Source organism: Acanthochromis polyacanthus, chromosome 15 (genome assembly GCF_021347895.1).
Source record: "Acanthochromis polyacanthus isolate Apoly-LR-REF ecotype Palm Island chromosome 15, KAUST_Apoly_ChrSc, whole genome shotgun sequence".
NCBI classification, from domain to species: Eukaryota; Metazoa; Chordata; class Actinopteri; family Pomacentridae; genus Acanthochromis; species Acanthochromis polyacanthus.
In genome coordinates, this window is record NC_067127.1 from 3,644,895 (window position 1) to 3,658,055 (window position 13,161).

The window sequence follows — 13,161 nt, forward strand, 5'->3', positions numbered from 1 at the left end:
ATATTGTGGAATCATGTACACTGACCTTACCTGAGGCAGGTGAGGTTTGCAGATCTTTTTGCTGGTCGTTTGAGATCTTTTTTTGACTCCAGAATGATATGTTGATGTGCTCTTGGAGAAATCTAATAATAATATGGGTTTTACTTCGAAGTTTCTGGAGCTAATAATGTGGAAATACATCTTGAGTAGCCTAATTAAACTACACACGAGCGAGGAAACTGTTGCGGAACTCTAGTGTATTGGATGGTCGGACGTTTTTGATGTTACACGCTCACCTCAGTCGGTCCAATCAGAAAACGCGCGCTGCATACGTCATTACGTACAAAGTGACGAACTGTCATGGAAGCCCCCACGCGTAAATCGAAACAGCAGCTTCAGTGACTGGATCATTTTAAATCGTTTTGTTCTGTTGTTGTAGTTAAAAATGAAGTTTCTGCTCCATCTGGGCCGCTCGTTCGGCCGCCTTCACGTCCGCTTGTGTCACCAGAGTGTTTACAGCAGCCACGCAAATCCACGCAGAGTGGGAGTGGACCTTGGAGAGAAGTGAGTTGACTTTGGCAGCTTTGATCACGACAGGATGTTCAGTAATATTGTTTCTGTGGCTGCTGTCAAAGTCGATGTGTTTCTGTGATATTCTGATTTTAATTCGTGTAGTTTTTACTGAAGCTGCAACAGATCGCTGCTGCTAACACAACACACCATCACACATATTAAATTCACCCACAGTGTTTGTTATCCGTCACATTATCATGGTTTGTTGTTGTATTTTTCTTCTAGGAAGCTTGAAATCTCCTCAGGGAAGTTTGCCAGATTTGCTGATGGATCTGCTGTAGTACAGGTACAGAATAAAGTGAAATGTTCCAGCGAAGAGATGCTCTCTGTCCTCTTTAAGACACATTTTCTTCTTCTTTTTTAAACTGTATTTGCATTATAATATTGCTTTGCATCTATGTATTATATTTTTTTCTATTGCTGCTTCAGCTAACTTTTCATAGACGTGTATTCCTCAAGGTTTCTCCCATTTTTGTCATTATTATTAATATTATTAGTTTTAAGTTATTACAAATTAATCATGGCATCGTATATTAAAGGCTGCACAATGTTGGTAACATCTTCTGAACTCTTTATTTTTCACATTCGAGTTCAAATTTATATCTATTTTTAAACATTTTTAATGTTTATTTTTTAAATGTATGTTGGGGGATTGATACCTATCTTTCCATCCATCTGTCTCTATTAATGCAGAACCTATACTGAGGTTTATGTTGTTTTATTGTTTGAGTTGTAATGTAATAGAGCTTGTTGTTGTTTTTCCCACTAACAACATGTGTGACAACTTAATGAAATATATAAAAGAAGATTTTATATTAGAAAGGCAGAAGTTGTAACCTCTTCCATCTTTTTTTTTCTACCTGTAGCTGGGAGACACCTCTGTGATGGTGACAGCTGTGAGCAAAACCAAACCTTCTCCATCTCAGTTCATGCCACTTGTGGTATGTTTTCCAACATGGCAGTAAAAACCCCAAAACTGTCTCTGTTTTTATGACTGTGGCTGTAAATGTGTATCATGTTCATGCAGAAGAATTCATTGTTAGTTTTGTCAGATCTATATGCAGTTGAAGTGGTTTACTAGAAGATTATGGGTCAGATGACATCTATATCTGACTTGTCCAGTGAATGAACATCCACTTTGACTGACAGGTGGACTACAGACAGAAAGCAGCTGCCGCAGGTCGAATCCCCACCAACTATCTGAGACGAGAGCTGGGAACCACCGACAATGAGATCCTCACCAGCAGACTCATTGGTGAGCTGAAAAGGAAGCATCTTCTTTTATGTGCACCTTTCATTTTGCACATCTGTGTACTGATGTTGTTCTGTGAATGCATTTGATTGAACACTTTTACTATTTCTCTCGTGTTTCTGTTGCTCAGATCGGTCGATTAGACCACTTTTCCCCGCTGGTTACTTTTATGACACTCAGGTCAGCTTGATTTGAACTAATTTTCTCCACCATGTGATTTATTTTTAGCTAAGTTAACATTAATTAAAGTAATGTCTAAATTCATCTCTCCTGAAGATCCTTTGTAACCTGCTAGCAGTTGATGGTGTCAATGATCCAGATGTGCTGGCTATTAATGCAGGTGAGCTAAAATCTAAACTGTCAGTGTTTGTTTACAAAGAATATTCTTTTTAGATCCTTTAGTTTAAAACAATATTTTCTTTCCTTTAAGCTTCTGCTGCTCTGGCTCTGTCTGACATCCCGTGGCATGGACCCGTAGGTGAGGAACACACAGTGGATTTAGTCTTACTCACATATTTTCACTTCATAAACTCTAAACACTGGTTTTAACTTGTTGGTTTATGATATTGCTGCTTGAGATTCCTTGTGTTTTTGTGTGTTTCCAGGCGCTGTGCGGGTTGGAATGGTAAATGGAGAGCTGCTGGTGAACCCCACTAGAGCAGAAATGGCCTCCAGCACTCTTAACCTGATTGTGACTGGAGCTCCCAGCAGTCATGTGGGTGAGTCAGAAGCCACTGTAAGTCTCCCAGCGGAAAGTTTTCACAGCTGCTGATAGTTAAGTTGCTGACTTTGGGTGCTAAAACCAAATAGACTCAATTTACTGAATAAACAGCAATAGTTAATGAGGGTGTTAATGTCGTAGCTGGACAAATTCCTGGAATTGTTTCTCTCAATCTAAATCAGTTAAAATGTAATTAACGTTAGAGTACTAGTGTGCATCATTGTTACTGATTATTACTGTGTAAATATGTTGGAAAAACTCCTTAAGAATGGGAATACTGCCACAGCTTAATATGTAAGTACATGATCAAATCTATCTGATAGTTGTTGTTATTACTGAAAGTGTTCCACTCTGTGTATTAGCAAGCCTTGTTTTTATTAGTTTTGAATTTGTGGATTGAAGAGCCACCAGTGTATGATCCATCAGTGATTCGCTAGCTAGAACAAGGACGTCATAGTCACATGTAGGGGAATTACTCAGCTGCAGATGTCATTGTCTCAGCATTTACAGGTTATTATTCAGCCTCTTGTCTGCTTGTTTCATCTCGGCATCGAACATGTTTCTCACTTGGTTCTGCTTCTGCCAGTGATGATTGAGGCGTCGGCTGAGAACGTTCTGCAGCAGGACTTCTGCCATGCGGTGAAGGTGGGAGTCAAACACACTCAGCAGATCATCCTGGCCATCCAGCAGCTGATGCGAGAGCAGAAGGTCACCAAGCGAACCCCGGTCAAGATGTTCTCGGCCCCACATGATATGGTGGAGCACGTTCGCAAGTAAGAGGAGAGATTAAACAGTTTTCTGTAGTTTGAGAGGAATGCATGTGGAATGTGAGGGTAATGCAAGCAATAGACACTGTATTTAGAGACTATTATCAGAATAAAACACAAGACTTTCAGGGTTAATGAGTTTACTTGATGAACTGAACTGTGTGACACAAATAGACTGTTTTTGTTTTCTTTCACTGCAGATTAGCTTCTGACAGGATTTATGCCGTTTTCACTGATTACACTCATGACAAGGTAAAGTGTGACCGACTCAAAGCTTTCTCTGCTTCTCAGCTTTCTCGTTACAATTCATACGATCGTTTTGAACCCATCTTCAGTTTTCTTTTTAAATAGTCTTTAGTATAAATTCAAATCAGCCACAATCACCAGTGTGCCTGTTCTCCATGATGAGGGAATGTTTTTTCACTGTAATGCCATCTTAGATTTCAAGAGATGAAGCCATCAACAAAATTCGACTAGAAACTGAAGAAAGCCTTAAAGGTAGGTCACCTTAACTGTTAATGCTGCACGGAAAGAATTTGAAGTTAGCTGCTTCCCTTCATGCAAACATGTATTTTATCAGCTAAAAAGTGTCCATTGATGTCTCCTATGTGTAGAAGAATTCCCTCAGGCTGAGCCCTTTGAAGTCATTGAATCCTTCAACACTGTGAGCAAAGAAATCTTCCGCAATTTAGTGCTGAACGAGTACAGGAGGTAAGCGCTGTCTCCGGTGAATGTATGTTCTTATGATGCACCGTGTGGGTTTGTGAATTATTCAAACATCGTCTGCGTTCTTGTACGTGTGCTTAGGTGCGATGGGAGGGAGTTGACGGCTTTAAGGAGCATTTCCTGCGACACAGACCTCTTTAAGCCACTCCACGGCTCGGCTCTGTTTCAGAGAGGACAAACACAGGTGTGGAAAGGGCAAAAAGACGGAAAGATTAAGCTGTAACAGGGGAAAAAGTTGTGTTAAATTTGAGTGGTCAAATTAAATGTATGAAGATTTGTTTGTGCTTTCTGCAGCAGTGGATTGTTTTGTGTTGCATGTTTGCTAATGCAGGGAGACAGAAAGCACCAAAATTGGGATTGTTGCATTAAAAAGGCTGTTATAATCTTTCTAATGCAGAAAGTTTGTCCTTCGTTTCCCTCTGCTTCCTGTAGGTGCTGTGTAGCGTCACATTTGATTCCCTGGAGTCCAGCGTCAAAGCAGACATTATCACTACAGCTCTGAGGTGACATTAACCCTCATTTCCACACATGAGAGCACAGGCTCATTTGTTATGTTTTCCAGGTGCAGCAAACATGAATCGTCTTCACGGTAAATGTGTGACTGTTAGGAAGTGATGTCTTTTGACCAGATGTGCGGTTGGCATTCAGACAAGAATAAAATAAACAAGAAGTTAATTTTGAATAGGATCGATACTGTTAACACTATCTGGAGAGTTTTGAAGAACATTGAACTACATTTTAATACTTTCCTGTTATATTTCCTGTTGTGTTATCTATATATTATCCTTAAAACACCTTAACCCTGGTCTTTCACTCATTTTCTTTCACCAGTGGCATCAAAGACAAAAACTTCATGCTTCACTATGAAGTGAGTAAAATCTAGTTTTTTCCCCTTTAAAAGTCACTAATATTACTAAATATTCAGATAAAATTAAATGTGTATTATTAAACGTGGTCTGTATCCTTTAGTTTTCAAGGTGAGCTTAAAGTCAGCCTTGTTCTTCATTTCAGTTTCCTCCATATGCAACCAATGAGATTGGAAAGATCGGAGGCCTCAACAGGAGAGAGCTGGGACACGGTCTGTTCACATTTTGCACCCTTTGAACGTAATCAGTGTCTCCTGATCACATTTTCCCTTCAAAGTTCTTTTGTTTGTCTGTTTGTAGGCGCTCTGGCTGAGAAGTCTCTGAGGCCAGTCATCCCTAAAGACTTTCCTTTCACCATCAGAGTCACCGCTGAGGTGCTGGAGTCAAACGGTGAGCTCTCTTTTTGAGGCTTAGAAACTGGGAATTTGTCCACTGACTCACAGAAACATATAACTGCAATGTCTGACTGCCTTTTTCTCTCTTTCTTTCCTACCTCTGCTCACCAGGATCGTCCTCTATGGCTTCAGCTTGTGGAGGCAGCCTTGCTCTGATGGATGCAGGTACCAGAGAGGAAGCAGCAGCTCCTTTTAAAACCCTCAATTCTACTTAGGGTCAAAAACAAAGCAGTATTTTTGGGGTTACATTGCATTTAAAGTTTAAAAATAATTATATACTGTAATTTTAATGTGTTATGCAGTTCCAGTTGTTGATGCTTTTGATAATTGCTGTGAATGAAGCTACAATCCATTTTACAAACGGTACAGAGGATATATGGAAGCAAGGAGACACAGCTATTTAAAAAATGAATTGATGCTTCTCTGTTTCTACTCACATTTTGACATGTGATGTGATAATATTTAACTGATATTTCTGTTCCTAGGCGTGCCCATTTCCTCTGCAGTGGCCGGCGTCGCCATCGGCCTCATCTCCAAGGCAAATCCAGAGAAACCTGCCGAGATGGAAGACTACAGATTACTAACAGACATTCTGGTACAAACAATACAACTGTGGGGGTTTTTTTGTTGACTAATTTATTACTGGGTCATTCCATATCATTTCAACCAGTGGTCCCCATCTGACCCTCTCAGATTTTGCTAAGTTTTTACATACATTTAGTACATTATATATGATGGGGAAATCCAAAATTTGAATGCTTTATTGTCATTAGTTTCAAAGTTATGGCCATTTGAAGTAGGTAGGGGGTACCCTATTATTGCAGCCAAAATTAAGACTTGAAATTTTCGACCATTTTCAGACTTCTATAACTTCTGAACAACAAAAGACAGAGATCTGAAATTTTCAGAATAATTTCACAGTGACCTATAGTCCTCAGAAATATTTACTTTATATTTATAATGGCATGTTACAGAGAATGACAAAGTTGCGATTTTATCCATCACGAACTTGTAAACTGCTACATTTGGCCACCCATTACACACAAAGTAATCATCATATCCATTAGAGATTTTATGTGGTATCATTTGGCTATCTAAGGATTGGATCTGTATAAAATGAAAGGACTATGGTTGTAATGCATGAAATATGAACGGCTAAAAATCAAAAATATCCGTCCGACCTTCGGATTCAAAGGTCAATATCAGCATGTGGGATAGATGGTATCAAAAATAAAAGATGTGAAATTACAGGAATTTCCCTACATTTTGACACCAAGCACAACTTGCTTCTATAAACCATTCTATGTTTAATGTTCGAACTAAATATCAAGTGTAAGAAATAGTGTCAGTGAATCATTGAAGAGTTTTAGCTGAAGTGCTTAATTAGTAATGTGGAGGGCGTTGAATATGAGCTAATAGTTGCTTTGTAAACAGGGGATAGAGGATTACCTCGGAGACATGGACTTCAAAATGGCGGGAACGAATAAGGGTGTCACTGCTTTACAGGTACAGTGTTTGTTTTGTCGTTGCAACTGGCTTAAACAATCTTTATTTCTCTCTTCATAGCTGAAAAGTAAAAGAGAACTAAACAAATGTGCCTAAAAAGATGCATTTTCATCGAAAGAATTAGTGCACCTTTTTTCTGTGGTGCTGTGTAAAGCATTAAAGTAGAGACTGGAGCACATTTGGAGCTTCAATTTTAATTACATTTGTTTTAGATACAGTAAGTGTTTGATCATGCTTGGAAAAAACATTGTTTAGCTTGAAAAACTGTGTAACGGCCACCAGGGATGAGGAAAGTGTTACAAAGATTTCTAAAATGTCAGTGTCTTTGATGTTTTATCTGCTGAAGTTAAATTATGGTGGCAGTTACAGGTTAACAGTAAATATGATGATATCTCATTTCTAATTTCTTTGCCTTTGCTTTAACCTCCAGGCTGATGTGAAGATTCCAGGGTTGCCTCTCAAAGTGGTCATGGAGGCGATCCAACAGGCCACAGGTAAACCCAAACGAAAGATTTATACTTTTAAAAATTAACTTTAGTGCATTTGCAGTGTTTATATTGCCTTTGTTTTAAAATGTTTTTTTGTTTCAGTGGCAAAGAGGGAAATCTTGGGCATCATGAACAAATGTATAATGAAACCCAGAGAGAGCAGGAAAGAGAACGGGCCTGTTGTTGGTAGGTTCTGTGCTTTAATATGTGAACTTAGAGATGTGATTGGACCATTGTTGTTCTAATGTGAGTGAATTTTATTCTATCTTCAGAAAACGTGCGGGTGCCTGTCTCCAGACGAGCTCGATTTGTTGGTCCAGGAGGTTATAATCTTCGCAGGCTTCAGGCTCAAACAGGTAACATTCAAGTAATGACGTCCAAATGTCTTTGTTGAAGCTAATTGAGAATCACAGTATATTTTTTAAGTGTCACACGATGCAACTTTCTGTCAGGATGTCAAAATTTGAGCTTTTTTTTTTTTTTTTAAGGTGTGACGATAAGTCAGGTGGACGAGGAGACTTTTTCTGTCTTCGCTCCGACACCAGGAGCCATGCACGAAGCCCAAGACTTCATCAGTGAGATCTGCAAAGATGACGTGAGTCGACATCACTTGTAGAGGATGCTGCATGCTTTTTTTTTTTTTAAAAACTCTTTTGGTGCTCTATTTCATAAGAAAACATCACGAAAGAGTCAATCTTAGGTAAAAACAGTCTAAATTCTGTGATTTCAGCTTCTTAAATGTGAATATTTCCAATAAAAAAAAGCAGTTGTAGCCATAAATGAACCTTCTTGAAACTAAACTCCATTTGAAAAACCTCAGATTCAAAGCCAGATGGAGAATGAACTAATTCAGGTTTTTAGCTCGGATTTGGTCGCCTCCAGCAGATTATTTTTGTTTATTTTTATTTTTTGGTCATTTTTGATCCAAATTTCAGGGCGCTAGAAATCAAATCTCGTTCCAAAATTGCGCGAGAGCTTGCGCCAAAACCGGTGTTTTTGCGCAAGCTCTTGCGCAATTTCGGAACGAGATTTGCTTTCTAGCGCCCTGAGATTTGGATACAGACCACAACAAAGAGCGATCGCCAGGTAATGTGGAGGTTTTCGTTCACTTCTTATCTTTAGTATGTTGTGGGACACTCATTGAGACTATCTGAGCCGGTCAGTGTGGGAAACAAAGCACGTTAGGGCGGACTTTGACGCCGGGGGGGCCAGCTGCCCCATACTTTGCTAGCCGAGCTGCTAGCTGAGCTGCTAGCTGAGCTGCTAAGCTGCCTGCCTGGCTAAATACTGGAGCTATGTCGAAAATTCATTTCTCCATCACTCACATGTATGAAATTACATATGAAAACAGACCCCAGGTTGAAAAAAACCGAAGTTCCCCTTTAATTTATTAGCTTTCGAAGATTAAATAAATTGCCAACTCGGCTGAAAATCCACAAACAGGTTTGAGCTCATTTTAAAGAAAAACAGTCAGTGATTGCAGCTCCTTCAGTGTGAACATTTTCTGTTTTTTCTTCCTCTGACAGTTAACTGAACATCTTTGTGGACATTTTTTACCATATAATGACCAAACAACTAATTCTGATCAAACTTCATTCAAAAAAAGCTCCAATTTTAATCCAAAAAGAGAGCTTTTACGAATTAATCCAGATATTTAGCCGAAATTTCCAAGCAGATTTTAGAATCACAATGAATTTCTGTCGTTTTGTGACATTTATTTGAAGGTTTTGTTTGCTTTTTTTTGGTTTATGGTTTAAAATTCATGATTGCATCTAAACTAGATTGTTTTTTGACCAATGTTATATCAAATTATGAGCGTACAAATTAGCTTTATGACATGAAATCCACATATAAGCTTACACACATTCATGCAATTCGTGCATGAACATTTGATCATTTTTATGCTTTTGAAGCAGTTTCCCATCAGGGATCAATAAAGTATTTCTGATTCTGGTATTTTTTGTATTTTTTTTTCAGCAAGAGCAGCAGCTGGAGTTTGGTGCCATCTACACTGCCATCATCACAGAAATAAGGTGATTTAATGCAAACTGTTTAATGTTGGTCATGTGGCCACACTGGGTTCATCCATGGATAAATAAGACTGTTTTGCTGTTTTATTTTCCTTCCCCTGCTGTAGGGACATCGGTGTGATGGTGAAACTTTATCCCAACATGAGTGCCGTCCTGCTGCACAATTCACAGCTGGACCACAAAAGAGTGAGTAAATCTGCTTCTGAAAACTGTTTTCTGTGTGTTTTTTCATGGAGTAATATTCATAGATCTTCAAGAATAGCTCTGTAAATGTTACTGCTTCATATTTTCCTCTTTTAGATCAAACATCCAAGTGCTTTAGGGTTAGAGGTGGGACAGGAGATCCAGGTATGTGTCATTTACTACACACTGTTTCAGAAAGTGGCCTCCTATGTTTCGGTTCTGGGTTCTGTGTCTCTAAATGGTGCTCTGTTCCCAGGTTAAGTACTTTGGTCGGGACCCAACAGATGGCAGAATGCGGCTTTCGCGGAAAGTTCTCCAATCTCCTGCTGCAACTGTCGTCAAGACGCTAAGTGAGAAACAAAGCATCTCCATGGGTTCAAGCAGCAACCACACGATGGGCACCGAGTCATGACACGACAGCCCGACTTCTGGGTTTTCTGCCAAAGCGGACTGAATGAAACGGATTAGATTTTTCTACTAAAACGAGAGTGCTGTTGAGAAATGTACATACACCCAGAGAGTCAGATCCTGTCAAGAACTGCAAAAGAGCTGCACATAAAAAAAAGCTGCTCAGCTGGACGTGACAGAGATGCAGACAGCTGATTGTTGTGCCTCAGAAAATGGCGGATAGTAACGAAAAGGAGGCAAACATTTCCAAAAACTATAGATTTGTTGTACGTTGTTTTGTTTTATGGTGCATCAAGCAGTTACAGGACATTTCCTTTTTTAGTTACCTTCATCAGAAGCACAACCACGGTTCTCTTATTCATGTGAGTGATAAAGCTGCCTCTTCTCGCGCTGTACTTCCTTATTTGTTATTTTCTGTAGCAGTGTGTCCCGTAAAGTCAAAGAGAGAACTGCGAGGAGCACACAAGAGAAGTGTTATTTTCTTATTCCCTTTATGTTGGCACATTTCTTGTAAATGTGAATCATCAAATACCAATTGCTTTGTTCTGTAAAATTCACCAACGTTTCCAGGAAGAAAAACTGACGCACATAAAGTACAAAATATTCTAATGTCAGATCTTCTACAAAAAGGCCAACTAACATAGTCATAGGTGTAAATCACTACAAGTCATATTTAAAGTAAAATCAGGGTTTGTAAAACACAGGTCACAGAAGAGGATCAAGAAAAAGGAAATACAGTTATAAAGTTAATAACGCACTTATTGCAAAACAATAAAATGAAACTTGCATTAAACTGTTTGTGGCTGTTTTTGTGTTGGGAAGTCCTTTAAGCAAAGCCAGAGCTTTACACTTTTGGTATAAAGGCATCTTCCACCTACCTGAAACTTGCCGAATCCGTTCACTGTTAATCATGAGTGAAATGCCCATTTTTCTAAAGCTGATTTAAGTTCTCCCTGGCTCATTGGCTCACCCGTCACATTTCAAGAAGACCGATGCTTGACATCAGAAGACATAAGAGCTGCTGTATCACACTCTCCTTAGATCTGGAGCTTACTGGGTCAATATATAATTGAGGCTTTTGAAGTCCATGAGATATATCTTGCATACATTTTTATTTAAAAATAAAAAAAAATGTTTACTGCATTATACTGACACGATTCTGTCTAATACTCCATTTAGCTGATGGGAAAAGTTGCTCATTAGTTGCAGATTTTACTGCAGCATGGAATGTTTTTTGTACTGTTTCTTTCAAGCAATATCTGCACTAATAAACACGCCTGGTGTTGAAGTGATTTGTGCTACTGTTTGGCTTAGGTCCAATGGGCAAATATTGTGAAATGCTTCATGTAAAACTATCTGCTCCTAATGTTTATCCAGTGGTGTTTTTAGACCTGGGCATCGGAGGCTATAACCCCAAATCACTTGTGAATAGTCCAGTCAAATCTCGCAATTACTCAGTACAAAAAGGCAGTAGAAAAAGGGTTTTCTTTATATTATCCTCTGATACATAAATTCAAATGAAAGTTATGATAACAAGACGACATGGTCATCAATATCCCCCGCCACATGTGATGTCTATGAGTCTATATCCAAAATAGTGATCAAGGGCCATAACTCTGTTAAATATTATCGCACAGGTCTCATTTTCGAACTTGATCAAGGTGTCCATGGTGTGAAGCTACACACTAAATTTCGTAATCCTAGCTGTAATAGTTTCCGAGAAAACCTGTCCCCTTCATCTCGGACGGACGGACGGACAGAAGCACGGACGGATGAACGGACGGAGGCCAAACCTACATCCCCCTTTCCACTTCGTGGTGTCGGGGGATAATAAACACTAGGTATTAACACGAAAGGGAAAAGCAACAGACAAATAGAATAAGAGCTGAAATCAACAACAGCAATAAAACCAGAGCTACAAAGAGAAGTAGAAAACCACCAATCACCTCAGTCATGCAAATTGCTTTTAAATAAATGTATTACCATAAAATGTAAATGAGCATTAGCAGCCTGTAAGGTGTAACAATCTGACTGACTGGTAGCTAAATGTTGACAAGGCTGGTCTGGCTCAGTTGTTCCCACAGTTTTTGTCACAGGGCACACCTTTACTTAGGATTAAAGCTGTAAATCATCATAAATAAGACTAATTCCAACACACACAGTTTGAGAATCACGAGTCTAGCCTGCTCTCCCTTTGATCATAATGTGGAACATGGGAATGGAGATGACCCTATTTCACCTAGAGCACAGCGTCTGACATTTTTGTTTATTTTACTCTGAAATAACCTGAATATGGTCCAATTATTAATTAAAGCAAAGTGACTGCTAATTATAGTGCACATTAAAAGTTACAGCCGTTGCTCTACAGTGCTCAGCGGGAGAAAAGAAACACTGCTGTCCTGTATTAAGATAACAAGTTTACTACTAAGGTTAAGACCCTGTAGTGTCATTGAGAGTGTGAATTTACTAGAGTAATTTAAATAGTAGGAATTAAAACCCTCCAAAATTATATGTAAAATACAATTTTACCTAATAAATATAATACATATATTTTAGATATTATATAGATGAGTTCTGATGCTTATATACCTGAGTAATTAAAATACAAAAACATATACAAAATGCAATTTTAGCTGGCTGTAATAAATATTAGGGCTAAGAGCCTGTAGTAGTATTATTTATGGATATTAAAGCCAAGATCCTAGAATATTATTGATTACTCAGCCTGACTAAACTAGGACCTAAATTATGACTCCACAAAAACACACATGAAATACAATATATATAAAATATACACATTTTTCTGTTTTTTATTTGTTTTACACATGTATCAAAATACTAACAATGATTTTAAAAACTATATTTGAATTGAGATTGTTGCTATTTAAATAGATAGATGGATAGATGGATGGATGGATGGATGGATGGATGGATGGATGGATGGATGGATGGATGGATGGATGATAGATAGATAGATAGATAGATAGATAGATAGATAGATAGATAGATAGATGGATAGATGGATAGATGGATAGATGGATGGATGGATGGATGGATGGATGGATGGATGGATGGATGGATAGATAGATAGATAGATAGATAGATAGATAGATAGATAGATAGATAGATAGACAACAAAATAAGAAAACCAGTGTATTAAAGAAAGCGCAATTAATGTCCAAAATCAAAATGAATTGAAGGTGTGACCCCTACAAAAATATGCATGGCATTGCCTGATGAAAACCCAACATATACCCAACATAAACT

At 38.5% G+C, this 13,161-nt stretch overlaps 1 protein-coding gene across 1 annotated transcript; it reads left to right on the top strand.

Annotated features, from left to right (window-relative positions):
• Positions 1 to 325: 325 nt before the first annotated feature.
• Positions 326 to 10,687, top strand: LOC110952261 (polyribonucleotide nucleotidyltransferase 1, mitochondrial). The gene is made up of 28 exons (XM_022195748.2): positions 326 to 543; positions 778 to 838; positions 1,419 to 1,493; positions 1,702 to 1,807; positions 1,935 to 1,984; positions 2,081 to 2,144; positions 2,235 to 2,282; positions 2,410 to 2,523; positions 3,112 to 3,298; positions 3,493 to 3,544; positions 3,733 to 3,790; positions 3,907 to 4,003; positions 4,100 to 4,202; positions 4,451 to 4,521; positions 4,850 to 4,886; positions 5,030 to 5,096; positions 5,185 to 5,274; positions 5,391 to 5,444; positions 5,765 to 5,874; positions 6,714 to 6,785; positions 7,216 to 7,279; positions 7,376 to 7,459; positions 7,546 to 7,629; positions 7,762 to 7,868; positions 9,251 to 9,306; positions 9,411 to 9,489; positions 9,604 to 9,651; positions 9,743 to 10,687. The coding sequence occupies exons 1-28, from the start codon at positions 425 to 427 to the stop codon at positions 9,896 to 9,898; spliced, it is 2,313 nt and encodes a 770-aa protein (XP_022051440.2). The 5' UTR covers positions 326 to 424; the 3' UTR covers positions 9,899 to 10,687.
• Positions 10,688 to 13,161: the final 2,474 nt, after the last annotated feature.